The sequence below is a fragment of the Erinaceus europaeus genome, chromosome 23, assembly GCF_950295315.1.
Source record: "Erinaceus europaeus chromosome 23, mEriEur2.1, whole genome shotgun sequence".
NCBI classification, from domain to species: Eukaryota; Metazoa; Chordata; class Mammalia; order Eulipotyphla; family Erinaceidae; genus Erinaceus; species Erinaceus europaeus.
In genome coordinates, this window is record NC_080184.1 from 10,678,098 (window position 1) to 10,705,676 (window position 27,579).

At 43.3% G+C, this 27,579-nt stretch overlaps 2 protein-coding genes across 2 annotated transcripts in view; one reads left to right on the top strand and one right to left on the bottom strand.

Moving 5' to 3' along the window:
* The window catches only part of ZNF317 (zinc finger protein 317), a 371,627-nt gene that overhangs the window by 270,487 nt on the left and 73,561 nt on the right, over positions 1–27,579 (top strand). The window lies entirely within an intron of this gene.
* LOC103116087 (olfactory receptor 1M1) lies at positions 13,046–14,033 on the bottom strand. Its single transcript, XM_007525950.2, has one exon. It carries the CDS (start codon positions 14,031–14,033, stop codon positions 13,092–13,094), a length of 942 nt encoding a protein of 313 aa, XP_007526012.2. The 3' UTR covers positions 13,046–13,091.

Here is a 27,579-nt window from a genome sequence, read left to right on the forward strand (position 1 = left end):
GATGAGACAGAGAGACATTGAGAAGGGAGGGGAGATAGAAAAAGGGAGAGCAAGAGAGACACCTGCTTCACTGCTCGTGATGTGTCCCCCTGCAGGTGTGGAGCAGGGCCTCAAACCCAGGTCCTTGCATTTGCTAATAAAAGACCCATAGCTGACATAGCAGAATGCCAACCTTTGTGATTCATCTAATACTATGAGGTAGGGCTGGGGAGACAGCATCATCATGGTTCTGCAAATGACTTTCCTGCCTGAGGTTCTGAGGTCACTGGTTCGATCCCCAGCACCACTCTCAGGCCAGAGCTGAGCAGGGCTGTGGTGAAGACAAGGCAGCAAACAAAATCTCAACACAAAACACAAGGAAAGACTATGAGGTGTGGTCACATCATTTATAAAAATGTGTTATGTTCACCCTTCTTATTACAAATTCTTGATAGATTGATAAAGAGAAAGAGATAAGGAATACAGTCTGTTGAGTCTCTCTGGGTCTCTGCTTCCTCTCTCAAATCTTCCCAGTCTAGTTAAAGGGATATTATAGATAGGATTTATATATATATATAGTTTTTATTTTATTTACTTATTCCCTTTTGTTGCCTTGTTGGCTTATTGTTGTTATTGAATGTCGTTGTTGTTGGATCAGACAGAGAGAAATCGAGAGAAGAGGGGAAGAAAGAGAGAGGGAGAGAAAGATAGACACCTGCAGAGCTGCTTCATCACCTGTGAAGCGACTCCCTAGCAGGTGGGGAGCCGGGGTCTTGAACCGGGATCCTTACGCCGGTCCCTGCGCTTTGTGCCACCTGCGCTTAACTCGCTGTGCTACAGTTGGACTCCCTATAGATAGGATTCTATGCTATGGTGAATCAGGAGTCCAAAAGGGGAATGACCAAATCCCATCCCAATGTGGGCCAGGTGGTGGCACACCTGGTTAAGCACATACATTACAGTGCACAAGGACCCAGGTTCAAGCCCCTGGTCCCCACCTGTGGGGGGAAAGATTCATGAGTTGTGAAGCATAGCTACAGGTGTCTCTCTGTCTCTCTCCCTATCTATCTCAATTTCTCTCTGTCTCTATCCAATAATATCACCACCAGCGCAAGAACTCAAATAATTCTCATAATATGAACCTTGCTTCAGAAGGGGGCTGGTTTCTGTTCTGTAAGGCTGATGCTGAGGTTGCAAAGAGAGAGAGCTGGAACCCAGCAGAGAGAGCTGGATAAGTTGGAATGAAAGGGGCCTGATGCTGGCACAAAGATTATCCATGCACAAGGTCCCAGGTTCAAGTCCCCAGTCCCCACCTGCATCAGGAAAGCTTCAAGAGTGGTGGAGCAGGGCTGCAGGTGTCTCTCTGTCTCCTTATCTCCCTCTCCTCTCTCAACTTCTCTCTGTCTCTATCCAAAAAAAAAAAAAAGGAAAAAATATGACTGTCAGAAACAGGGCTGCTGGTGTCTTTCTCTCTCCTTCTCTTTCTTCCTCTTCCCTTTGGAATTCTCTCTGTCTCTATGCAATAAATAAATACATGTGCAAAAATAACTCATATGCAGTGGGTTAAGCGCATGGTGGTGCAAAGCGCAAGGACCGGCCTAAGAATCCGGGTCCAAACCCCCTGACTCCCCATCTGCAGGGGGCTGTTGCTTCATAGGTGATGAAGCAGGTCTGCAGGTGTCTATCTTTCTCTCCCCCTCTCTGTCTTCCCCTCCTCTCTCCATTTCTCTCTGTCCTATCCAACAAAAGCAATGACAACAATAATAATGACAACAAGGGTAACAAAAATGGGAACAAAATGGCCTCCAGGAGCAGTAGATTTTTAGTGCAGGCACTGAGTTCCAGCAATAACCCTGGAGGCAAAAAAAATTAATAATACATATATCTGTAACAAACTAGATAAACTGGGCTATAGAATATTCACTGAGGGAGTGTACAGTTACAACCCAGCTTTAAACCTGGCCCTCAGTGGTCTAGGAGATGGCTCAGTGGATAAAGCACTGAACTCCCAAGCATGAGGTCCTGAGTTCAAGCCACAGCAGCACATGTACCAGGGTGATATCTGGTTTTTTCCCTGTTTTTTTCCCTCTCCTCCTGTCTTTCTCATTAATAAACAAAATCTTTTAAAAAATAAACAAACCTGGCCCTCACCACTTTACTTATTTATTTATTTATTTTCCCCTTTTGTTGCCCTTGTTGTTTTTCATTGTTGTTCTAGTTATTATTGTTGTTGTTATTGATGTCATCATTGTTAGATAGGACAGAGAGAAATGGAGAGAGGAGGGGAAGATAGAGAGGGGGAGAGAAAGAGAGACACCTGCAGACCTGCTTCACTGCTTGTGAAGCGACCACAATGAAGGCAGGGTTGGTGTGGTAATCTTTTGTACTCACTCTGCCTGCCTGAAAATGATGAAAAGAAAAAACAAAAAAAAGAAGTTGGCCCATAGATTGACCACATCAGGGTGATAGATGGACTCTTCTCTGATGTCTGCCCATTAAAAAAATTTTTTTCTTTGTCTGCCCCACTCTCTGAAGGGAAGTTGGGTCAACATACTTAAGGAAGACGGCTTCTGTAATGAGTGTAGCCTAGAATGTCCCCAGCTGTGACCATAGATTGTGAGCTCAGACTGACAGGGACTCAGAGGTCACACAGGCTCCTGTGCTGAATATGAACAGACATGGGTCCTAGCTCAGATTGATGGGGTTTACAATTAAAGGTATTTATACAGTTTTCCATTATTTGGGTGCCACTCTCTGTCCTGATCCAGCTGTCTGGTCCTATTTTCAACACTAGGGAAAGAGACAGACAGGCTGGGGGTGTGGATCCACCTGCCAACGCCCATGTCCAGTGGAGAAGCAGTACAGAAGCCAGGCCTCCCACCTTCTGCTTCTCATAAAGAATTTTTGTCCACACTCCCAGAGGGATAAAGAAAAGGAAGCTTCCAATGGAAGGGATGGCATGCAGAACTCTGGTGGTAGGAATTGTATGAAATTGTACCTCTGTCACCTTACAATCTTGTCAATTATTATTGAATCACTAATAAAAACGTTTTTTTTTGTTATCTATTTGATAGAGACAGCCAGAAATTGAGAGGAAGGGGGAGACAGAGAAGGAGAGAAAGAGAGACACCTGCAGCCCGGTTTCACCGCACACAAAGCTCTTTCTCCTGCAGGTGGGGATGGGGGACTTGAAGCCGGGTCCTTGTAACATTGTAACAGGTGTGCCAGCACCTGGCTCCTGTTTGACCTTCTTTTCTTTCTTTCTTTCTTTCTTTCTTTCTTTCTTTCTTTCTTTCTTTCTTTCTTTTCTTCCTTCCTTTCTCTCTCTCTCTCTCTCTCTCTCTCTTTTCCTTTTCTTTTTTTATTTGTTTTTTGGCCTCCAGGGTTATTGCTGGGGCTCGGTGCCTGCACCACAAATCCACAGCTTCTGGAGGCTTTTTTTTTTTCCCCTTTTGTTGCCTTATCATTGTTTTGGTTATTATTGTTATTGATGTTGTTGTTGGATAGGACAGAGAGAAACAGAGTACAGGAAGACAGAGAAGGGGGGAGAGAAAGATAGACACCTGCAGACCTGCTTCACCACTTGTGAAGCGATCTCCCTGCAGGTGGGGAGCCAGAGCCAGGGGCTTGAACCGGATCCTCAGGCGGGTCCTTGCGCTTTGTGCCATGTGCACTTAACCCACTACGCTACCTCCCGACCCCCATGTCTGACCATTTTCTGCACACATTCATCCTCTCTGCATCCCCCCCTGGATGAAATGCTAATGCATTGATTTTCCTGCTCAAGCATAGACTAGAGCTGTCTTGTGTTCCTGCCTGACTTCACTGAGGAAGAAGGTTCAGCATCTCACCTGGAGGTTGAAGACACAAGGTCTTGCCAAAGGACGGGCAGAGGAGCCAACTGGAGGAGGAGGCCTGGGCAGGTGTACTCCTTCCTTACCAGGCAAGGACTGTTGAGGGTGGTGACCACAGGCTGGCTCTTGACAGTCTCTCTGTCCCTGGGGACTCAAGATCCAAAGGTCTTCATTAGAAGAGGCGCTGAAAATCCTCGAAGACCAGGACCATAGGAGACCATCCCTGACGCTGTGGGGCCCGCCCCCTGGCCCTCCCAACCCGATCACTCCATGATCCTGAGTTGTTCCTGAGTGTCTCTGCCTCACCCACGTTGCATCACACAGGCACTGGCCTCCAATTAAGCCCGGGCTTCTTGCTTTCAAGTTCAAGAGTCCTCTCTGAATGATTTAATAGTATTGAAAAGAGTGATTCCATTAGGCGATGTAGACATTTTCTGTATAAAGAAAGTGGCCTCAGTTATCTATTTGTCTGTCTATCATCATTCCTCTATCTAATTGATGATTTACCATTTTTTAAATAATACTTATTTATTTGGGAGTCGGGCGGTAGCGCAGGTGGTCAAGCGCAGGAGGCGCTAAGCGCAAGGCCCGACTAAGAATCAGGGTTCTAGCTCCCGGCTCCCCACCTGCAGGGGAGTCGCTTCACAGGGGGTGAAGCAGGTCTGCAGGTGTCTGTCTTTCTCTCCCCCCCTCTGTCTTCCCCTCCTCTCTCCATTTCTGTCTGTCCTAGCCAACAACAATGACATCAATTACAACAATAATAAAAAAACAAGGGCAGCAAAAGTGAAAATAAATAAATAGATAAAACTTCACAAAAAATATTTATTTATTTATTCCCTTTTGTTGCCCTTGTTGTTTTATTGTTGATGTCATTGTTGTGGGATCTATCATCTCTCTATCTCCATCTATCATCTATCTTCTGACTCTTACAGATCACCTATTATTTATCATTTATATATCTGCCAATCATCTATCAGCCTATATCAATCATCTACCTATCATCTCTATTTATCTATCATCTATATCTCCATCTATCTTTATCTATCACCTGTCTGTCTATGTTCTATCTTTCTATCAATCATCTGTTATCTACCTACCTATTGATCATCTATCTCTCTCTATTTATCTGTCATCTGTCTGCTAATCATTTATCTATATATCTACATATATTCAAATATGTAAATAAATCACTGCTATAACTATATATATAACTGTATATGTGGGTGATATATATCAGATACTATATATCCGTTATATAATTACAGCAAATATATTACATTCATATTTATGTATCTTTAAAAAATAAATTCATATGTACATACATCTATTTCCTATATACAATATGTATCTGTCACCTACAGACCTGCTTCACGGCCCATGAAGTATTTCCCCCCTTCAGATGGGGAGCAGGGCTTGAATCCAGGTTCTTGCACATAGTAACATGTGCTTAACTGAGTTCACCACCACTCGGTCCTCTTTCAGCACCATTAATAGTCCAAATAGCAAATAAAACTAAACAGCAGGGAGTCAGGCGGTAGCACAGCGGGTTAAGCACAGGTGGCACAAAGCACAAGGACCCTCAGAAGGATCCCGGTTCGAGACCCCGGCTCCCCACCTACAGGGGAGTTGCTTCACAGGCAGTGAAGCAGGTCTGCAAGTGTCTGTCTTTCTTTCTTCCTCTCTGTCTTCCCCTCCTCTCTCCATTTCTCTCTGTCCTATCCAACAACGATGAAATCAGTGACAACAACAACAATAACTATAACAACAATAAAAAGACAAAGGCAACAAAAGGAAAAATAAATAAAATTAAAGCAAACAAACAAAAAACTAAGCAACATTGACCAGTGACAAGATTAAGAGCCTGCATGGCCTCTAAAAAAGATGGTGCCACGGTTTTCTGGAAAACGACAGATGGAAGTTGACCTGATTATGCTAATTACAATCAACAAGGAAGTGATAGACAATGATCAGGTGACTTAACTCTTGCTTAGAATACAAGGAAGCCAAATGTATCCACTTTCAATAAGGGCAGTGAGGGGGAGAAATTAAGAGCATTCCAGGGGGTGATATATATTTAATTGATTTTATAAAGACCTACAAGACCATAGGATAAGAGGGGTATAACTCTACACAATTCCCACTGCCAGAACTCCATATCCCATCCCCTCCCCTGATAGCTTTCCTATTCTTTATCCCTCTAAAAGGATGTATGGACCCAGGGTCATTATGAGGTGCAGAAGGTGGGAGTTCTGGCTTCTCTGATTGCTTCTCCACTGAACATGGGCATTGGCAGTTGGATTCATACCCCCCTGCCTGCTTCTGTCTTTCCCTAGTGGGGCAGGACTCTGGAGAGGTGAGGTTCCAGGACACATTGGTGAGGTTGTCTGCGGAGGGAAATCAGGTTTGCATCATGGTAGCATCTGCAACATGGTGGCTGAAAAGCATTAAGATATAATCGCTTAATAATCAGGAACCTAAAGGTAAGAATAGAGCAGATGAGATTTGGGGTCTTTATTTCGGAAAAAAAATCTAGGAAGTCTATTTAAAGTATATTTCAAAGGGTTCATGACTTTTTAAAAGTATTTTTTATTTTTTTTAAATTTATTAATTTATTTATTCCCTTTTGTTGCCCTTGTTTTATTGTTGTAGTTATTATTGCTATTGTTTTTGATGTCATCGTTGTTGGATAGGACAGAGAGAAATGGAGAGAGGGGAGGGGAAGACAGAGAGGGAGAGAGAAAGATAGACACCTGCAGACCTGTTTCACTGCCTGTGAAGCGACTCCCCTGCAGGTGGGGAGCTAGGGGCTCAAACCGGGGATCCTCACTCTGGTCCTTGGGCTTTGCACCATGTGCACTTAACCCACAGCTCTACCTCCCGCGACTCTCGACTTTACTAATTTTTACCTGACCGCGACAGCTAACATGCAGGTAGGTTAAAGCTACAGTCTGGGGAGATGGTGTCAGAGTTGAGAATAGGACTAGAAACCTGGATTAGGGCAGAAAGTAGCACCCGGATATGGGAGAAGTATATAAATACTGTTATCTGTAACCTCCATCAATCTGATCTGGGTCCCATACAAGAGCCTGTGTAACCTCTGAGTCCCTGTCAGTCTGAGCTCACAGTCCATGACCATAGTCTAGTCTGTACTCATTTCAGAACCTGTCTTCCTAGAGTGGCAGAGTGTGCTGACCCAACCTCCCTTCGGAGAGTGGGATAGTCCCTACAATTGTTGTTCCACATTGAGGACAAGGTCTTGTAGAGACCCATAGAGGATTTATGTTATTCCTGATGGAGATGACCAGTGATGGTGGAGAGAGGGATCTGTTAGAGGTCTAGGCCCTTCAAATCTATGTGGGAATCCTAGGATTCCCTGACTAGGGCCCTGGATAATGGGATGGCCTGGTAGTGACCAAAAGAGCCATTGTTAGTGCCGAGGGTGTGGTAAGACCGAGACAGAGATAGATGTCAACTGCTCAGAAACCACCTTTGACTATAACAAATGGTACCCTTCTGAACATGGGTGTTCATAGGTCTCACCCAAGGGGTGTATTTGCTTCCTTTGGATAGTCCAGAGGTAAGATGACTGACTGCGGAAGCTGTGGTCTACATACACAGTGGCACCCTCCTCAGGAGTGAGGAATGTTTTGCCTCATCTTGGATGGAGCTTGAAAGAATGACAGAGAGTGAGATAATTCAGAGAAGGACAGATACCAGAGGCCATCACTTTGAGTATAGGCAGAATGGAACAAACAGGAACAGGAAATCGAGAAATCTATGTTCACATTTAGATTCTCTATTTTCCTTTCTTTTAAAAAATTATTTATTTATTTATTTATTTAATTTATTTATTTTAAAGAATTTATTTATTCATTCATGAGAAAGATAGGGGGAGAGAAAGAACCAGACATCACTCTGGTACATGTGCTGCCGGGGATAGAACTCAGGACCTCATGGTTGAGAATCCAATGCTTTATCCACTGTGCTACCTCCGGGACCACTATTTATTTTATTTTTTTCCCATTAGTAGCCCTTGTTGTTCTATTGTTGTAGTTATTAGTGTGGTCATCATTGTTGGATAGGACAGAGAGAAATGGAGAGAGGAGAGGAAGACAGAGAGGAGGAGAGAAAGACAGACACCTGCAGACCTGCTTCACCGTTTGTGAAGCGACTCCCCTGCAGGTGGGGAGTTGGGGCTCCAACCAGGATCCTTACGCTGGTCCTTGCACTTTGTGCCACTTGAGCTTAACCCGCTACACTATTGCACGGTCCCCCCAATTCATGTTTTTTAAAAACACAAAAACAAGGGAGATAGCTTGGCTGACAAAATCTTAAAGCAGTTTTTATTGACCAAAGTATTTCATTTTGCAACAGGGGACAAAATGGGTTATAAATAAACAAAATAAATAAAAAATGAAAAAAAAAAGTAAGTATCTAACTCCAGTTGAATACAGAGAAAGGTCCCTGTGGAATTCTGTGATCCCACCATGTTTGTTGTTTTCTGATAATTCGAACCCCGCCCACACCAGCACACTGCAATGACTTGAATACATATTCAGATCAGAGGAAACGTTCAAGGAAGAGTTTGTGGTTAACTTTTCACCTAAATGTTGGGTTTTTTTTCTTCTTTTTTCTTTTTTCTTCCCTCAAATGCCTTGACCAAACTTCTTGGTTCTCATGAAAACACCAAAATTCTTGAATCCTGGACTTCATTTGCCAGTTTAGCTATGCCAAAGTGAATTTTTCTCCTTTCCAAGCTACACTGGGATCAACTGTAGATGTCTGTCTGTTGAATGTGGACCGTTTAATTTAATTCTCTTAGAAAGAAAGTCACAGGGCCAGGTGACTGTGCATCTAGTTAAGTACACATGCTATAGTGTTCAGAGACTCATGTTCAAGTCCCTGTTCCCCACTGGCAGGGGTAGGGGAAGCCTCACGTGTGGTGAAGCTATGTTCCAGATGTCTGTCTCTCTTTCCTTCTCCCTCTCTAGCTCCCCTTTCCCTCTCAGTTTCTCTCTGTTCTATATAAGGTAAAATATAAAAGGAAAAGTTATTTTTCAAGGCCCTTCAGCTTAGGATAATGTCAGCTTCTTAGCACCATTTAAAAATTTCTGGCCCTCTCTTGGAATATACCTAAGATAGACTTCCTAGCTTCTTCCCACAAGAATATCTTTAGTTCCATCTGCTGTGTTTTTACCCTTAGGTTCCTGATTATTAAACAATTTATCCTGCTTTATATCTTATTGCTTTTTAGCCACCAAGTTGCAGATGCTACCATGACCCCAACCTGACTTCTGTGGGCAGACGACCTCACCAATGTGTCCTGGAAACTCACCTTCCCAGAGCCCTGCCCCACAAGGAAAAGGTAGAAAACAGGCTGGGGGTGTCGATCCACCTGCCAATGTCCATGTCCAGCAGAGAAGCAGTTACAGAAGCCAGACCTCACACCTTCTGGATCTTAAAAGCAATTTTAATCCATACTCCCAGTGGGGGAGAAGTGATTAGCAGAAAGAAGGTAAGAGAGCTCTGAACTCCAACTCCATGAAAAAAAAAAAGAAAGAAAAAGAAAAAGAGGAGGAAAGAAGAGGGACTTTTATGTGTAGGTTTAGTTGTAGTAATAGGCTTATATGTAGGTTTAGTTGTAGTAATAGGCTTATGTGTAGGTTTAGTTGTAGTAATAGGCTTATGTGTAGGTTTAGTTGTAGTAATAGGCTTATGTGTAGGTTTAGTTGTAGTAATAGGCTTATGTGTAGGTTGCAGTGGAAGAGATGGTTGGAGATGGAAGAAAAAGGGGAAAATTATGTACAAATGTAGACAGAGAGTTGTAGAGGTGACAGTTAACCCATGTCTGCAAATTTGGGAGAACTGTGTTGGCTTGCAATGGAATGACTGGGGATTCAGAACTCTGGTGGTGGGCACTGTGTGGAATTATACCCCTGTGGACATGTAATTTTGTAAATCCATATTAAATCTCTAATAAAATAAAAATAAATAGAGAATTTTGGTTGATAACCCTCAGAGGGATAAGGAATAGGGAAGCTCCCAATGGAGGGTGGGAACTGTACCCCTTCTTATTCCATAATCATTATCAAATAAATAGGGAGTCTGGTGGTAGTGCAGTGGGCTAAGTGCAGGTGGGACAAAGCGCAAGGACCGACTTAAGGATCCCGGTTCAAGCCCCCCGGTCCTCCACCTGCAGGGAAGTCGTTTCACAGGCGGTGAAGCAGGTCTGCAGGTGTCTGTCTTTCTCTCCCCCTGTCTGTCTTCCCTTCCTCTCTCCATTTCTCTCTGACCTGTCCAACAACAACAACATCATCAACAACAACAATAAACAACAACAAGGGCAATGAAAGGGGATAAATAAATAAATATTAAAAAATAAATAAAGGAAAATTTCTGACCCTGTTCAATTGCAGTCCCTCATTTTTTCCTCTTGGTTATAAGTGTCTATTTGAGTATCACTGTTACTCTTCAGTAAGCATCAGTATGAGTGGCTGCGTTCAATGATAGATAGGCTACTAAACAATCCTTCTGCTTTATATTTTATTTATTTTTTTAAATATTTATTTTTGCCCTTGTTGTTTTATTGTTGTAGTCATTATTGTTGTTATTGATGCCTTCGTTGTTGGATAGGACAGAGAGAAATGGAGAGAGGAGGGGGAGACAGAGAGGGGGAGAGAAAGATAGACACCTGCAGACCTGCTTCACCGCTTGTGAAGCGACTCCTGTGCAGGTGGGGAGCCAGGGGCTTGAACCGAGACCCTTATGCCAGTCCTTGTGCTTTGCGCCACCTGCGCTACCGCCCGACTCCCACTCTGCTTTATATTTTAATGTTTTCAGCCACAAAACTGCAGATGCTACCATGACACCAACCTGACTTCCCTGGGCAAAGGACCTCATCAAAAAGTTCTGGAATCCCACCTTCCCAGAGCCCTGGCCCACTAGGGAATGACAGAAACAGGCTGGGGGTATGGATCCACCTGCCAATGCCCATGTCTAGCAGAGGAGCAATGACAGAAGCCAGACCTTCCTTCCTTCTGCACCCCCATAATGATCCTGGGTCTGTGGTCCCAGAGAGATAAAAAATAAGGACGCTTCCAATGGAGGGGATGGGATACGGAACTCTGGTGGTGGGAATTGTATGGAATTGTACCCTTTTTATCCAAGGGACTTGTCGTTCATTATTAAATAATAGTAATAATAATAATAATAAAAGATAGCTAGGAATAGTGAAATGAATGAACCACAACAAGGAAAGATGAGGTTTCCCACAGCAAACAGACAATGAGTAGCTTTCCTTGCCATTATAGTGAGGCTACAAATGCTATGAATCTTGCAGGCATCCAGAAAAATAGATTCATGCCTGGAATTTAGAGGCTCATGGTTAATACATTGATCCTCCCCTCTCTGACTCTAAAGACAGATGTCACAGAGGTGGGGTGGTGGTGTTTCTTCATTCTATTAGCGTCATGTCTGAATTTCATTCTGCTTTGGGGATGCCACCACATGTCCCTTGAATAGTTTATCACACATCTCTAGAAGATATAGAATAAACACGGGCAGAAGTGGTCATGCATCTAAGTAACATGCCTTTGACTTTGGTCTTTGGAAGTCAAATGAACTGTCCGGTTCTTCTGAGAAAGGTCAAACTCAAAACTATGCGGCTGGATGGTGGATCTCTTCATTGAGCACAAGTGTTAAAATGGACAAGGACCTGGGTTTAAGTCCCCAGTCCCCATCTGCAGGGGAAAAGCTTTGTGAGTGTTGAAGCAGGGCTGCAGGTGTCTCTCTCCCTATTGCCACTTTCCCTCTTGATTTCTGGTTGCCTCTACTCAATAAATAAATAAAGATTAAAATAAATAGATATAATAAAAATAGAGAGAAAGGTCAGACTTCTAGGCTGTTCTTAAAGCCTTGCTTAACCTCACATCTTTCCAACTCACTGAGTATGCTACCTCACAAGACATACTTCTCATTCTCGACATCTTTCATTTTTTAAAATCTTCCTTCCTCCCTCTCTATCTCTCTCTCTCTCTTTCTTTCTTTCTTTCTTTCTTTCTTTCTTTCTTTCTTTCTTTCTTTCTTTCTTTCGGGATAGAGACACAGAGAAATTGAGAAAGGAGGGAGAGACAGAAAGGAGGAGAGACAGAGAGACAGCTACAGCCCTGCTTCACTACTCACAAAGTTTTCCCCCTGCAGGTGGGGACCAGGGTCTTCAACCTGGCTCCTTGCACCACCATAATGTGTGGCTTAACCAGGTGAGCCACTGCCTGGCTCTGTCTTCCTTCCTTCCTTCCTCCCTCCCTCCCTTCTTCCCTTTCCTTCCTTCTTTCCTTCCTTCCTTCATTCCTTCCTTCCTTCCTTCCTTCCTTTCTTCCTCCTTCCCTTTCTTCCTCCTTCCCTTTCTTTCTTTTTCACATACTGTTCTTGGTATTAGAGATTCTCCCTTCTTTTGGATGAAAAAAATATCATGCACTTAGAGTTATCTCTTCTAGAAAAACTTTCCTTATTCCCATAGAATCCTCTGTCCAGGGATTCTACAAAACCACATCCATTCAATCATGTTCATATGTCATCATTTATAATTCATGTCCACTGTCTCCCACATCCAACTTTCTTTTTCCCTCCAGGGTTACCACTGGGACTCAATGCCAACACTACAAATCCACTGCTCCTGGTGGCCATTTCCCCCATTTTATTGGACAGAGACAGAGAGAAATTGAGAGAGGAGGGGGAGATAGAGAGAAAGAGAGACACCTGCAGATCTGCTTTGTTGCTTGTGAAGTGTCCTTCCTTCCTTGTGGGGAGCTGGGGTTCAAACTCAGATCCCTGTGCAGGTCCTTGTGGTTCATACTATATGTGCTTAACCATGTGCACTACCACCCAAACCCCCATCCAACTCAATTTCTAACAGTTGAGATATGGCTTCTTCAGGACACTCTATGGCCAGCATTCAACACCAAGCCCTGAATAGTTAGTCAACCCATTATTGGTGAATGCCTAATGGATTCTGGACCAGATTCAAGCTAATCTGGTGGCCCTAGACTGATCTCTCTAGAAGTTATCAGGGGACTCTCTCCCAAAAGAATCCTTGTGGTTTCCTCCAATAATATCAAAGTTCCAGGCTTATTTTGATGCTTCATTTTTTGACAATTCAAAATTCCAAATGGTTCCTTCACCAGAACTTGACATTCTGGATTTTTTTCCCCAACTCAATGCTCATACCTCATGTCCTAGAACTCCTGGCTCCATGAGGTGTCAGGAAGAGGCGGTGATTTTTCTGTTGATGAGTTTCCTCAAGGCTCCTTTCAGGTCCCTGTTCCTCAGGCTGTAGATGAAGGGGTTCAGCATGGGGGTGACCGCGGTGTACATGACGGCTGAGGCTTTCTCCTTCACGGCCGTGCGCACTGAGGAGGGACAAAGGTAGACCCCGATGGTGGTCCCATAGAACAGGGCCACCACAGACAGGTGGGAGCTGCAGGTAGAGAAGGCTTTCTTCCTGCCCCCCACTGAGGGCACCTTCCAGATGGCCACGATGATTCGGGCATAGGAAGCTAGGATGCAGAAGAAGGGGGTGGCGATCACCATGCCAGCCACAATGAGCACAAAGATCTGGTTGATGGTGGTGTCCGTGCAGGACAGCCTGAGAAGGGGCGTGAGGTCACAGAAGTAGTGAGGAAGCTCATTGTGGCCACAGAACACCAGCCGGGCCATGAGGAGGATGTGGGTGAGGGAGATAACAAAGGAGAACAGCCAGGGCCCCCCGACCAGCAGCCCACAGAGCCGTGGGCTCATGATAGTGGTGTAGTGCAGGGGGTGACAGATGGCCACGAACCTGTCATAAGCCATGGCGGCGATCAAGATGCTGTCCATGATGCCAATGAAATGGAAGAAATACATCTGGGTCAGGCAGCGAGGGTAGGAGATGGACTTGCTCTTGCTTTGGATGTTGACCAGCATCTGGGGGACGGTATTGGTGGCCAGGCAGAAGTCCACCCAGGAGAGGTTGGCGAGGAAGAAGTACATGGGGGTGTGGAGGTGAGGGTCAGAGCTGATGGCCAGGATGATGAGTAAGTTGCCCACTACAGTGACCACATACATGAGGAGAAACAGGATGAAGAGGAGGGTCTCATGGTTTGGATTTTCTGCAAGTCCCAACAGGATAAATTCTAAGGCACTTGTTTGGTTCCTTGATTCCATATGTAAAATTTCTCTTGATATATGAAAAGACAGTAATGAGGGGAGTAGGAGGGAAGATGGAGCCTTGAGGACAAAACTTGGCAGACTCTTCACACACACAAAACAAGCTTCAAATCCTGGCAATTCCAAGTGGGACCAGGATTTCCAGATCAGTAGGAGAGAAACTATAGAGGAAGGGACAAAGAGGAACTGCTTTGGAATCTTATAACTCATCGATATATTGGCAAAAGGGTGTTGAAAAGCACAGAGAAAAACTGAGGGCCAGCAAGTTTCAGACGTTACCATGATGCCATCCTGACTTCTCTGGGCAGATGACCTCACTAATGAATCTTGGAAGCCCACATCTCCAGAGCCCTACCCCACCAGGGAAAGATAGAAACAGGCTGGGTGTATGAATTAACCTGCCAATGTCCAGGTCCAGAAGAGAAGCAATTACAGACATCAGACCTTTAATCTTCTGCACCCCATAAAGATCTTTGGTCCATACTCCCAAAGGGATAAAGAGGGGAGGAGATATTGAACTATGGTGGTAGGAATTATACTCCTGTTATCTTACAATCTTGTTTATCATTATTAAATCACTAATTATGGGATGATCTCACTCTGGCAGAAGGTGAAAAACAAGATCAGAAGAGAACACAAAAGTATAACCTGAACTGGAATTGGTGTATTGCACCAAAGTAAAAGACTCTGGAGTGGGTGGGTGGGTGGGCGAGAATACTGGTCCAAGAAGGATGACAGAGGACCTAGTGGGGGTTGCATTGTTATATGGAAAACTGAGAAATATTATGCATGTTCAAACAATTGTATTTACTGCTGAATGTAAAACATTAATTCCCAAATAAAGAAATGAAAAAATTAAATCACTAATTAAATAGTTGGATGAATAAAAAGAAAAAAAAAAGAGACAGCAGTTAGGTGAAAGTAACCCTGAAGATTCTGGAACATTAAATGAGATTATAAGAACTTTTCTCATTGGTGGGAGTAGTAACACCATTGATATATACACTGTCACTTAAACTACATATAAAACATTTACAAGGATCTCATAGAAGAAGGTTTGATCTGAGGATGTGCTGATGAAATTTCCCCTAGAAAAATATTGGAGGAATCAAGGAGTCCTTTGAGCTAGAAAAGGTCTCACCAGAGTATATACCTTAAAGCAGAAGTGCACAATAGTTTGCAGTGAGGCAGTAAATGCAGCAAGCAAGTAGAAAGACCTAGAAAGATACCATAAAGTCCCTAACCAAATAGTCTCTATTTAGACCTACTTAGACCTCCTCACATACCTCCTATTACACTGCCCTCAATCACTCCAAAGCTAGCCTTGTCAGACAAATTAAGGACTACAAATGTTGAATAAGGGCAAGAGATTGGCATACTTTAATTCTTCTTCTAGCGTTTGCCCTTCTTCCGTAGCCAGTCAACAGCGTCAGGTTGAGCCTGATGTAAAGTTTCGAGACCTCCTTTGAATCTGGAGAGGTGGCAGTCGTTGACTATGTGGGTCATAGTCTGTCTGTAGCCACAGGGGCAGCATACTTTAATGATGACTCTTTAGTCACTTGGTAGTGACTGGTGACTAGTCAGGGAGTCTTGGGATTCCCACACAGACATGAAGGGCCTAGACCTCTAACAGATTCCTCTTGCTACCGTCACTGGTCATCTCCATCAGAAACAACATACTGGACCCCTCTGGGCCCCTCTAGGACCTTTTCCTCAATGTGGATCAACAAGGGTAGTGGATGTCCCATTCTCCAAAGGGAGGTTGGACAACATACTCTACCACTCAAGGAAGATGGGTCCTGAAATTAGTGCAGCCTGGAATGTTCCCAGCTGTGACCACAGAATTCAAGCTCAGGCTTACAGGGATGCAGAGGTTACATAGGCTCCTGCACTGAAGATGGACCCCAGATCAAATCAATGGAGTTTACAGTTAACAATATTTATATATTTTCCCCATATTTGGGAGCTATCCTCTTCCCTGATGCAGTTTTCTAGTTCTTTTTTCCAACTATGACATCATCTCCTTAGACAATAGCTGGGGTCCAAGTGCATATTTGATGTCAGACTCATGCAAAAACTAACAAAGTCACGGTTCCCCTGGAATATTTGAAATACTTTTAAAAATAATTATTAATGTGTGGATATCATCCAGATAAATTGATATATTCACTAAGATTCCATATAAAATAAGACCTGGATATGGGCCCCAGAGCAAATTGACGGGGTTTCTAACATCTCCCCAGACAACAACTTGAGTCTACCTGCATATCAGATGTCAGGATTGGGGTGGGGTGGGGGGGGGAGGAACCTCCAAGTAGAAGGAGAAAAAAGGCTTTAAAAAAAGAGGCAACTTGGGGCTGGGTGGTGGCACACCTGGTTTAGTGCACATGTTATAGTGCACAAGAACCCAGGTTCAAGGCCCTGGTCCCCACCTGAAGGGAGAAAGACTCACAAGTGTTGAAGCAAGTTTGTAGGTGTCTGTGTCTCTCTATTGAAGAACATAAATGAAGTTTTTAAAAAAAAAAAAAAACACTCATGTCTTTTTTTAAAAAAGAAAATTATGGTATTTATCCTGTGGGGCTAAGGAGGGGAAATCCCAAGTGTAGGAGGAGGGCATAGAACTATGGTAGGTGTGATGTGGTCCACTGTAATCTTATGATCTTGTAAGGCATTGTTAAATCACCAATAAAACCCTAAATGATTAATTACAAACAAAGAAACAAGGAAAGAAAAAGGGGGAGACACAGGATGAATTTGGACTAGGTTTGATCATTTATCATAAAGCCAAGGTCTTTGTTGGGGTGGGTGTGAAAGACACTGGGAATTTCAGTGCTCAACTGTGAAGGAAAATATATGTTGGTGACAACTGTCTTATAAGTCACTATGTCCCTAAGAAAATAGAAAAATAAATAGATTCATTACAATTTGCATTTTGGGTTGGAAAATAGGACTAGAAAGCTGAATCAAGGAAGAGAGTAGCTCCGAAATCTGGGAAACGTATACAAATACCAGTAACCGTAAACCCCGTTGATTTGATCTGGTACCTATATTCAGTGCAGGTGACTGTGTAACCTCTGCAGCCCTGTAGGTCTGAGCTTGTATCCTCTAGCAATGACTAGGAACATTCTTCTCCAGCCCTAACACCATAACCCAAGACAATGCCTTTTATCCACCAGCATGTTAGCTGTCAGACTAAGGAAAAAATTTGTGGAGTCATGAGCCCCTTGGAATATACTTAAACTAGACCTCGTAATTTTTCCAAAATGGAGACCTCAAATCTCAACTGTTATATTTGTGCCTTTAGGTTCAGATTACTAGACAATTTGTTTTGCTTTATATCTCAATGCTTTTTTTTAGACACCAAGTTACAGATGCTACCATGATGCCAACCTGAATTCCCTGGGCAGACGATCTCACCAATGTGTCATGAAATCCCATCTCTCCAGAGCCCTGCCCCACTAGGGAAAGACAGAAACAGGCTTGGAGTATGGATCCACTTGCCAACTCCCATGTCCAGTGGAGAAGCAACTACAGAAGCCAGACCTCCCACCCCATATTGCACCCCATATTGATCTGCACCCCATATTGATCCTGGGTCCATGCTCACAGAGGGATAAAGAATATGAAAGTTTCCAGTGGAGGACAGCATATGGAACCCTGGTGGTGGGAAATGTGTGGAATTGTACTCCTCTTATCCTATGGTTTTGTTGATATTTTCTCTTTTTTATTTTGTAAATAAATTTAAAAAATGCATTTGGGGCCAGGTGGTGGTGTGCGCAAGGACTCAGGTTCAAGCCTCTGGTCCCCACCAGCAGGGAGAAAGCTTCACAAGTGGTGAAGCGGGGCTGCAGATGCCTCTCTGTTTCTCTCCCTCTCTATCTCCCCGTCCCCTCTCAATTTCTCTCTGTCTCTATGTAATAATAGTAAAAGATGATTAGAAATTGCATTTAAATCAAGGAGGGGGAAAGATAATGGGAGGAACATAGATATAACTTCAGGATCTCAAGGGAGGATGAGACAAGATTAGGTTTAGAGGATTAATACAGGGGCCAGGTTATGCATACCCTAGAGTGCACAAAGACCCAAGTTTCAGCTCCTGCTCCCACCTACAAGGGAAAGGCTTCATGAGTTTTGAAGTAGAGCTGCAGATGTCTCTCTGTTGCTTTTCCTCTTTCCTCCCTCCCTTCTCAATTTCTCTGTCTCTAATAAATAATTAATTAAATAATAGAACTAGTAGAGACAAGAAAAAAAAAGCGACCAAATTGTCTCTTAGACTTTTTGAAAAAATTAAAGAATATTTACTTATTTATTCCCCTTTGTTGCCCTTGTTGTAGGTATTGATGTCATCTTTGTTGGATAGGACAGAGAGAAATGGAGAGAGGAGGGGAAGACAGAGAGGGGGAGAGAAAGATAGACACCTGCAGACCTGCTTCACTGTTTGTGAAGCGACTCCCCTACAGGTGGGGATCCGGGGGCTGGAACCGGGATCCTTATGCCAGTTCTTGCACTTTGTGCCACCTGTGCTTAACCCTCAGAACTACAGCCCGACTCCCAACTTTTTGAAAATTTTGATGGTTATCAGGGTGTGAGAGGGACATAGAACTTTGGTGGAGGAACATTAATCCCCCAATAAAGAAAAAAAAAAAAAAAGAACTTTGGTGGTCCGGGAGGTGGCGCAGTGATAAAGCTTTGGATTCTCAAGCATGAGGTCCTAAGTTCGATCCCTGGCAGCACATGTGCCAGAGTGATGTCTGATTGTTTCTCTCTCCTCCTATCTTTCCCATTAATAAATAAATAAGATCTTTAAAAAAAGAACTTTGGTGGAGGGTGTGATAATAATTTACATAATCCCTGTGTGGGTGTGAAGTTATATCCCTGAAAACTTATAACTTAAAATTTTATTATTAATGATTTAATAATGATTAACATGGTTGTGGGACAAGAGGGGTACAATTCCATATAATTCCCACCACCAGAGTCCCATATCCCATCCCCCCTATTGGAAGCTTCCCTATTTTTTATCCCTCTGGGAGTATGGACAAAAATTCTTTATGGGGTACGGAAGGAGGGAGTTCTGGCTTCTGTAATTGCTTCTCTACTGAGCATGGGCATTGGCAGGTGAATCCATTACCCTTTTCCACAGCCTGAGAAATCTTATAATGTTTTAAATTTTTTTAAAAATTATTTATTATTGAATAGAGACAGAGAAATTGAGAGGGGGAGGTAAAGAGGGAGAGAGACAGAGAGACACCTGCAGTTCTGCTTCACCACTCCTGAAGTTTTCCCCCTGCAGGTGGGGACCAGGGGCTTGAACCCGGGTCCTTGCACACTGTACTGGAGCACAGGGAGGCAGGGCACAGAGCTTTGGTGTGGGTGTGTGGCATGGAGCTGTACCCTTATTTTATAATCTTGTAAGTCGCTCTTAAATACTTAATGAAAACATTTAAAAAGTTGTGTTGGGGGGGAGGGGCTGGGGGGTGGTGCATATGGTTGAAGTTACCATGGCCTCAATTTCTCTCTGTGTCTATCTATCCAATAATACATTTAAAATACACATACCCTCCTCATCTTCTTCCTACTTCATTTCCCACAATCATTCTAAGTCTAACCTTGTCAGATAAAGTAAGGACTACAAAAGCTGGATAAGGGCAAGAGACTGGCACACTTTAATGATGACCCTTTTGGACACTACCAGGCCACCCAACCATCTGGGACTCTAGACAGGGAATCTTGGGATTCCCACACAGATATGATGGGCCTAGACCTCGAACAGATCCCTCACTCCACCATCACTGGTCATCTCCATCAGGAACAACATCATAAACCCTCGTGTGGGTCTCTGCAGGACCTTGCCCTCAACATAGAACAACAATGGTAGAAACTTCCCCATTCTCCAGAGGGAGGCTGGGTCAACATATGCTGCCACTCAAGGAAGATAAGCACTGAAGTGAGAGCAGCTTAGAATGCTCCTAGCTATGACCATGGACTGTGAACTCAGACTGACAGGGATGCAGAGGAAACACAGACTCCTGTGCTGACTAAGAATAGACAGAGGAATTAACGGCTAACAGTCAATATTGCTGTGGGTATGTCTATAAAATTTTCCAGTTTTCTGCAAGACATTCTAACCCCTAGCCTAGGTCCTCCTCTGCCATCTTGCAACATGCAGGTGGGCTAAAGTTATTGTCTGGGGAGATGTCAGAGTTGGAAATAGAACTAGAAAGCTGGATCATGGCAGAGATGTTAATGCTTTTTCCTGCCATCTTGCAACAGGACCTGAACCTGTTCCCCTCACCTAGAGATTTAACTTTGGTGTAATATACCAAGTCCAGTCCAAGTTTTGCTTTGTATTTCCCCTTCTATCTTTTTTTCTCAATTTCTATCTATGAGTGAGGTCATCCAATATTCACCCTTCTCTTTCTGGCTAATCTCACATCCCATAATTCCTTCGAGCTCCATCCAAGATTAGGTGAAGAAGGTGAATTCAACATTTTTAATAGCTGAGTAGTATTCCACTGTGTATATAGTCCATAACTTGCTCAGCCACTCATTTGTTGTTGGACACCTGGGTTGCTTCCAGGTTTTGGCTGTTACAAATTGTGCTGTTGTTAACATATGTGTACACAGATCTTTTGGGATGGTTGTGTTTGGTTCTTTAGGATATATCCCCAGGAGAGGAATTGCAGGGTCATAGGGTAGGTCCATTTCTAGCCTTCCAAGAGTTCTCCAGACCACTCTCCATATGGTTGGATCAATTACTAGTTAGGGAATTTGTTTATTTACTATACTTTATTGGTTGTAGGTTAACTTTTTTAGAGAACAGTGATTGACACGTAAATAAAACCATGAGAGGTATCTAGGTGTTTGAATGACACTCCGCCAACTTGACCCAGTTATCTACTTGTCAAACTTTCACTTTCTTTGTCAAAAGGGCAAGTCAACAGAGGCATATAACACACTTTCACTGGTCATTTCCATCAGGAATAACATAGTGGACCCTCTTGTGGGCCTCTACAGGACCTTGCTCTCAATGTGGATCAACAATGGTAGGGTTGGCCCCACTCTCCAAAGGGAGGTTGGGTCAACATTCTCTACCCCTCTACTCCTGGAATGAGTGCAGCCTAGAATGTTCCTAGCTATGACCAGAGAACATGAGCTCAGACCTATAGGGATGTAGAGGTTCCGCAGGCTCCTGTGTTGAATATGGGCCCTAGATTAGATTAATGGGATTTATAGTTAACAACATTTATATAATTTTCCCATATTTGGGAGCTACTGTCTTCGCTGATCCAGATTTTTAGTCCTATTTCCAACTCTGACACCATCTCCCCAGATAATGCCTTTAGCCCACCTGCATGTTAGCTGTCAGGCTCAGGAAAAAATTAGTAAAGTCATAGGTTCTTAGAATATACCAAATTAATAGACCTACTGGCCTTTTCCAAAATGGAGACCCCCAATATCATTTACTATATTCTTACCCGTAGGTTCCTTATTATTAAACAATTTGTTCTGCTTTATATCTTAATGCTTTTCAGGCACCAAGTTGCAGATGCTACCGTGATGCTAACCTGACTTCACTGGAAAGATGACCTCACCAATGTGTCCTGGAACCCCACTTCCCCAGAGCCCTGCCCCACTAGGGAAAAAGAGAGACAGGCCGGGAGTATGGATCCATCTGCCAATGCCCATCATCAGCGGAGAAGCAATTACAGAAGACAGACCTCCCACCTTCTGCACCCCATAATAATCCTGGGTCCATACTCCCAGAGGGATAAAGAACAGGGAAGCTACAGGCAACAATATGTATACAACTTTTCCATATTTGGGAGCTATTCTATTTTCTGATCCAGCTTTCTATCCCTTTTTTCAGTCATGATACCATCTCCCCAGACAATAACTTGGATCTACCTGCATGTCAGATGTCAGGCTCAGGAAAAAAAAAAAAAAACAACTAGTATAGTCATGGACTCTTTGGAATATAACTAAAATAGGACTACTAACTATCTACAAAATGGAGACCTCCAAACTCTTCATCTGAACTATTCCAGCTTTTAGGTTCATGATTAGTCAACAATTTATTTGGCTTTATATGTTAACTCTTTTTTCAGCCACCAGGTTTCAGATGCTACCATGATGCCAACCTGACTTCCCTGCGCAGACGACCCCACCAGTGTCCTGGAGCCCTGCTCCCCAGACCTCTGCTCCGTGGTGGAAAGAGAGAGACAGGCTGGGAGTATGAATCAACCTGCCAATGCCCATTTTCATTGGGGAAGCAATTACAGAAGCCAGACCTTCCACCTTCTGCATCCCATAATGACCCTGGGTCCATACTCCCAGAGGCATAAAGAATAGGAAAGCTATCAGGGGAGGGGATGAAATGCAGAATTCTGGAGGTGGGAATTGTATGGAGTTGTACCTCTCTTATCCTATGGTTTTTGTCAGTGTTTCCCTTTTATAAATAAAAATAAAAATAAAAAAGAACAGGAAAGCTTCCAATGGAGGGGATGGGATACAGAACTCTGGTGGTGGGAACTGTATGGAATTTTATTCCTCAAATCCTATGGTCTTGCTGATCATTATAAAACCAATTAAAAGATGAATATGATGATAATAAGTAGTGGGTTCTCTTTATCTTCTTGGGACAGCATTAACATGTTCACAGACAAAGTGCTGAGAACCAGGTGGTGGGGCACCTGGTTAAGTATACACATTAAAGTGCAAAAGGACTTGAGATCAGCCTCTGGTCCCCAGCTGCAAGGGGTAAGTTTCACAAGCAGTGAAACAGGGCTGCGCGTGTCTCTCTGTCTCTCTCCCTCTCTATCGCCCCTTCATCTCTCAATTTCACTTTGTCCTATCTACTACTACTGCCGCTGCTGCTGCTGCTGCTGCTGTAAATCCTAAGCTTTGGAAAGGTAACAACTGTACACAGCTGGACTGAGTTTAGGTTGAGTTGCCTGAGTGAGAGGTGGCTCAGGTCAATCTTGAGAACTGAGTCTGGGTTGAGTCAGCTGGACTAACTCAGAGTCTCTGAGAACACAGAGACTTCCTTTTCCCCCCGCCTGCATATCCTCTCTTCTCCTCACTGTCCTTAGTCTTCTCTCTCTTCCTCTCCCCCTCTCTGTCTCTCCTTCTCCTCTTCTTCTTCCCCCTCCTCCTCCCTCTCTTTCTTGCTCTCCCTCTCCCTACCTACCTCTTCCCATTTCTATTCCTCTCAACCTCCTACTTCTACCCTCTCTCCCTCTCTCTTTCCTTCTCTATTCATCTCTCTTCCTCTCCCTACCTCCTTCTCTCCCTCTCTCCCCCTCTTCTTCTCCCTCCCCTTCTCTCTTCTCCCTCCCTCTCTCCCTCTCTCCCCCTCTTCTTCTCCCTCACTCTCTCCCTCTCCCCCTCATGCTTCCTCTCTCTCCCCCTCCATCTTCTTCTCCCTCACTCCCTCTGCTCTCTTTCTTCCTATGCTCTCTTTCTCCCTCTCTTCTCTCTCTCCCACTCTCTCTTCCTCTCCTTTTCCTTCTCTCTTCTCCTCCCTCATTCTTTCTCCCTCTCCCCCTCCCTCTCTCTTTACTTCCCCTCCCTCTCCCTATGTCTCTCTCCCCCACTCTCCCCTCCTTTTTATCTCTCCCCTTGCCCCACTATATCTCCCCTCTCTCTTTCCTTCTCTCTCCCTGCTATCTCTCCCTCTCTCTCTACCTACCCCCATCACTCAAAGCTCCCCTATTACCTCTGTTTTTTATTTACTGAGCTGACAAGCTCTCCTGTATCATCACTGGTGCGTGAGTCAACTCTGCATAGATCAGTTCCCTACCTGGAACTGCTGGTAGGTGCTGGTTCTACTTCCAGGGGAAAAAAAAACAAGATGAAGTTAGATCTTGGAGACAAGGATGTTTCATGGAGGCACAAGGAGACATCCTCTTGCCCCAAAGAGGAAAAGCTGGGCTGGAGGGTAATTTGAAGGAACAGAGGGAATATTTACAATCTCAGGACCCATAAGTAGTCAATTCCCAAGGCCCTTGTTAGACAAATTTATTCAATTGTATATCTATTCCCTATCTGCTTGAATTTTCTAAGAGGTCTGGGACATAAAAGTGAGGTACCTGTGTGGACTCTTGAGCCCTCAGGAAGCAATTTGGACAAGTTTTAAGTTATTATATTTGCTTTTCAGCCCTCTCCATTGGAAACAAACTTTCCTAACCTCTTTACTTTTTAAAAATTATTTTTATTAGTGATTTAATAATGATAAGATTGTAAGATAACAAGGGGACACTTCTATACAGTTCTCACCACCAGAGTTCCATGTTCCATTCCCTCCATTGGAAGCTTCCTTATTCTTTATCCCTCTGGGAGTGTGGACCAATGATCTCTATGAGGTGCAGAAGGTGGGAAGTCTGGCTTCTGTAATTGCTTCTCTGCTGGACATGGACGTTGGCAGGTCGATCCATGCTCCCAGCCTGTTTCTGTCTTTCCCTACTGGGGTAGGTGGAGTTCCAGGACACATTGGTGAGGTCATCTACTCAGGGAAGTCAGGTTGTTGTCATGATAGTGTCTGCAACTTGGTGGCTGAAAGGTGGTAAGATAAAATGCAAATCGTTCAATACAAGGTAGGAAATAGTGCAAATTAAACTAGGAGTTTTTGTGTGAAAAGAAACTGGAAAAATTGTGTTAGGTATATTCCAAAGGGTCCATGACTTTAGTAATTTTTGCCTGAGTCCCACAGCTAACATGCATATGGGCTAAAAATATTATCTGGGAAGACGGTGTCAGATTTGAGAAGAGGGCTAGAAAATTGCATTTAGGCAGACATTAGCTCCCTAATATGAGGAAAGTATATCAATACCATTACCTATTTTCCTCATCAATCTGGCCCAGAGCCCATATCTATTCCTAATGAACACAGGATCTGTTTGACCTCTGAATCCCTGTCAGTCTAGGCTCACAGTTCATGGTCACAACTGGGAACATTCTAGGCTGCACTCATTTCAGGACCCATCTTCCTCAAATGGCAGAGTATGCTGACCCAGCCTTTCTTCAGAGAGTGGGACAGTCCCTACCATTGTTGTTCTACATTGAGGGCAAGGTCCTGGAGAGACCCACAAGAGGGTTTATGGTATTGTTCCTGATGAAAGTGACCAGTGATGGTAGAGAGAGAGATTGATCTGTTAGAGGTCTAAGTCCATTATATTTTTATGGGAATCCAAGGATTCCCTGACTTGAATTCCAGATGATGAGGTGGTCTGGTATTGACCAAAAAGACCCTCATTAATGTGAGCCAGTCTCTTTCCCTTATCTGGTTTTTTCATTCTTTCTTTTTCTGACAAGGGTAGACTTAAAGTGATAGAGGGAAGTAAAGTAAGGGGTATGAGGTAGGGGATAGATGTCTAGGCCTAAGTAGTAAATATTTGATTAGGTTCTTTATGGTGTCTTCTTCAGATATTTCCTTTTCTGAAAAAATTTACTAGTGATTTGTTATTGATTTACAAAATTATGAGATAACACTAGTATAACTGCACACCAGTCCCATCACCAAAATTTTGTGTCACCATCCTTCTGTTGGAAACTACAGCAGTTCTCCCAAGGTTATAGATATTATTTTTATAGCTATCTATCTCTTGTTATATATATTTGGCATTTTTTCCTATGGTCCTGCCTCTATTCCTTTCTTTTTTTTTGAATTTAACTTATTTGTAAAATAAAAAAATAGAAAATATTGATAAAACCATAGAATAAGGGGGATGAAATTCCACACATTTCCCACCACCAGAGTTTCATATCCCATCCCCTCCATTGGAAGCTTTCCTTTTCTTTATCTCTCTGAGAGCATGGACCCAGGATCATTATGGGGTGCAGAAAGTGGGAGGTCTGGTTTCTGTAATTGCTTCTCCGATGGACATGGGCATTGACAGGCTGATCCATACTCCCAGCCTGTCCCTATCTTTCCCTACTGGGGCAGAGCTCTGGAGAGGTGGGGTTCCAGGGTACATTGGTGAGGCTCTCAGTCTGGGTGAGTCAAGTTAACATTATGGTAGCATCTGCAACTTGGCATTTGGAATGTGTATTCCTTTGCTTCCTCCTTTCTTGTGGGACTCAGTTCAGTAGTTCTTGTAAGGTGGGGTTGATTATGGCAAATCCCTTTAGTTCTTGAATATTTGAGAAACCCTTTATTTCCCTCTCATATTTGAAGGATAATTTTGCAGGATACAATATTCATGGCTGGAATTTCCTCTCCTTTATAACTTTGAATATGTCATTCCACTCTCTCCTTACCTAGAGTTTGTAAAGAGAAATCTGATGAAAGACTTATAGCTCTGCCTTTGTATTTAACTTCTTTCCCTAGCAGCCAGCAATTTTTTTCCCTTTTCATTGACTTTTGATAGATTTACAATAGTGTGCCTTGGCATTGATCTTTTTTGTTTTTATAAGTATGGGTGATTGTTCTGCCTCTTGAATGAGAATTTTATGATGGTTTCCAAAGTGAGGGAAGTTCTCAGCTAAAATCGCTCTGAAAATGGATTCTTCATCTTTGGCCTTGTCCTCATCTTCAGATATACTTTATCACTCTAATCTTTGATCTTTTTATGGAGTCTGCAATTTCACAGAGAGTTGCTTCAGTCTTTCTTTTTTTAAAATTTTCTTTTTTTAACTTAAAATATTTATTTATTTATTCCCTTTTGTTTCCCTTGTTGCTTTATTGTTGTTGGATAGGACAGAGAGAAATGGAGAGAGGAGAGGAAGACAGAAAGGGGGAGAGAAAGATAGACACCTGCAGACCTGCTTTACCACTTGTGAAGTGACTTCCCTGCAGGTGGGGAGCCTGGGGCTTGAACTGGGATTTGTATGCTGGTCCTTGTACTTTGAGCCACCTGCGCTTAACCCACTGTACTACCACCCACATCCCTGCTTCAGTCTTTCTAAACCATTCCTCTTCCTCATCTTTGAATTGAAAGAGTGGGCTATCCCTATCTTCTAGACTGGAGATCATTTCTTCTGAATGTGTGGCTCTACTTCCTAATCCTTTTACCTGGGCATGGATTACAGTTAGGGTGTCTTTTACTCCCTGGAGTTCTGACTGAAGTTCTTCTTTCAAGATTTGATGATTCTTAGTGATCTCTGTTATAAGTTTCTCTCTCATGTGTTTTAATTCCATAGTAACATGCTCTTTTAATTCTTGCTTAATCTCTTGGAGAGTCCTCATAATGAGCTCTGTGTAGTCTGTCTCTGAGAGTCTCTCTAAATCTGTAATTCCTTGGATTTCCTTTGTTTCATGTTTATCTGGCTGATACAGCATAGTTGGCTATTCAGTTCTGTTTCTCTGCTTGAACATTGTTTTTTTTTTTTTTTTTGTGCTGGTTATTGATGGCCAGCAGCTATTGTGATCTCTAGGTTCTTCTTTTTTTGTAAGATCTATGGCAGGTGGGATGGGTGGGGGAGGGTGGTTGCTTTGGGCTGTCTTGTGGTCACAAATGTTTTATGTTGTGTCCTTGCCTTAAATTCAGAAGGTGAAAGCCCCCCCACCCCTGAATCGAAGTCTGAGAGGTCTTAAGCCCCTGTC

Coding starts and splice junctions, on each gene's coding strand:
- LOC103116087 (XM_007525950.2), bottom strand. CDS start 14,033: ATGGAATCAAGGAACCAAACAAGTGCCTTAGAATTTATCCTGTTGGGA.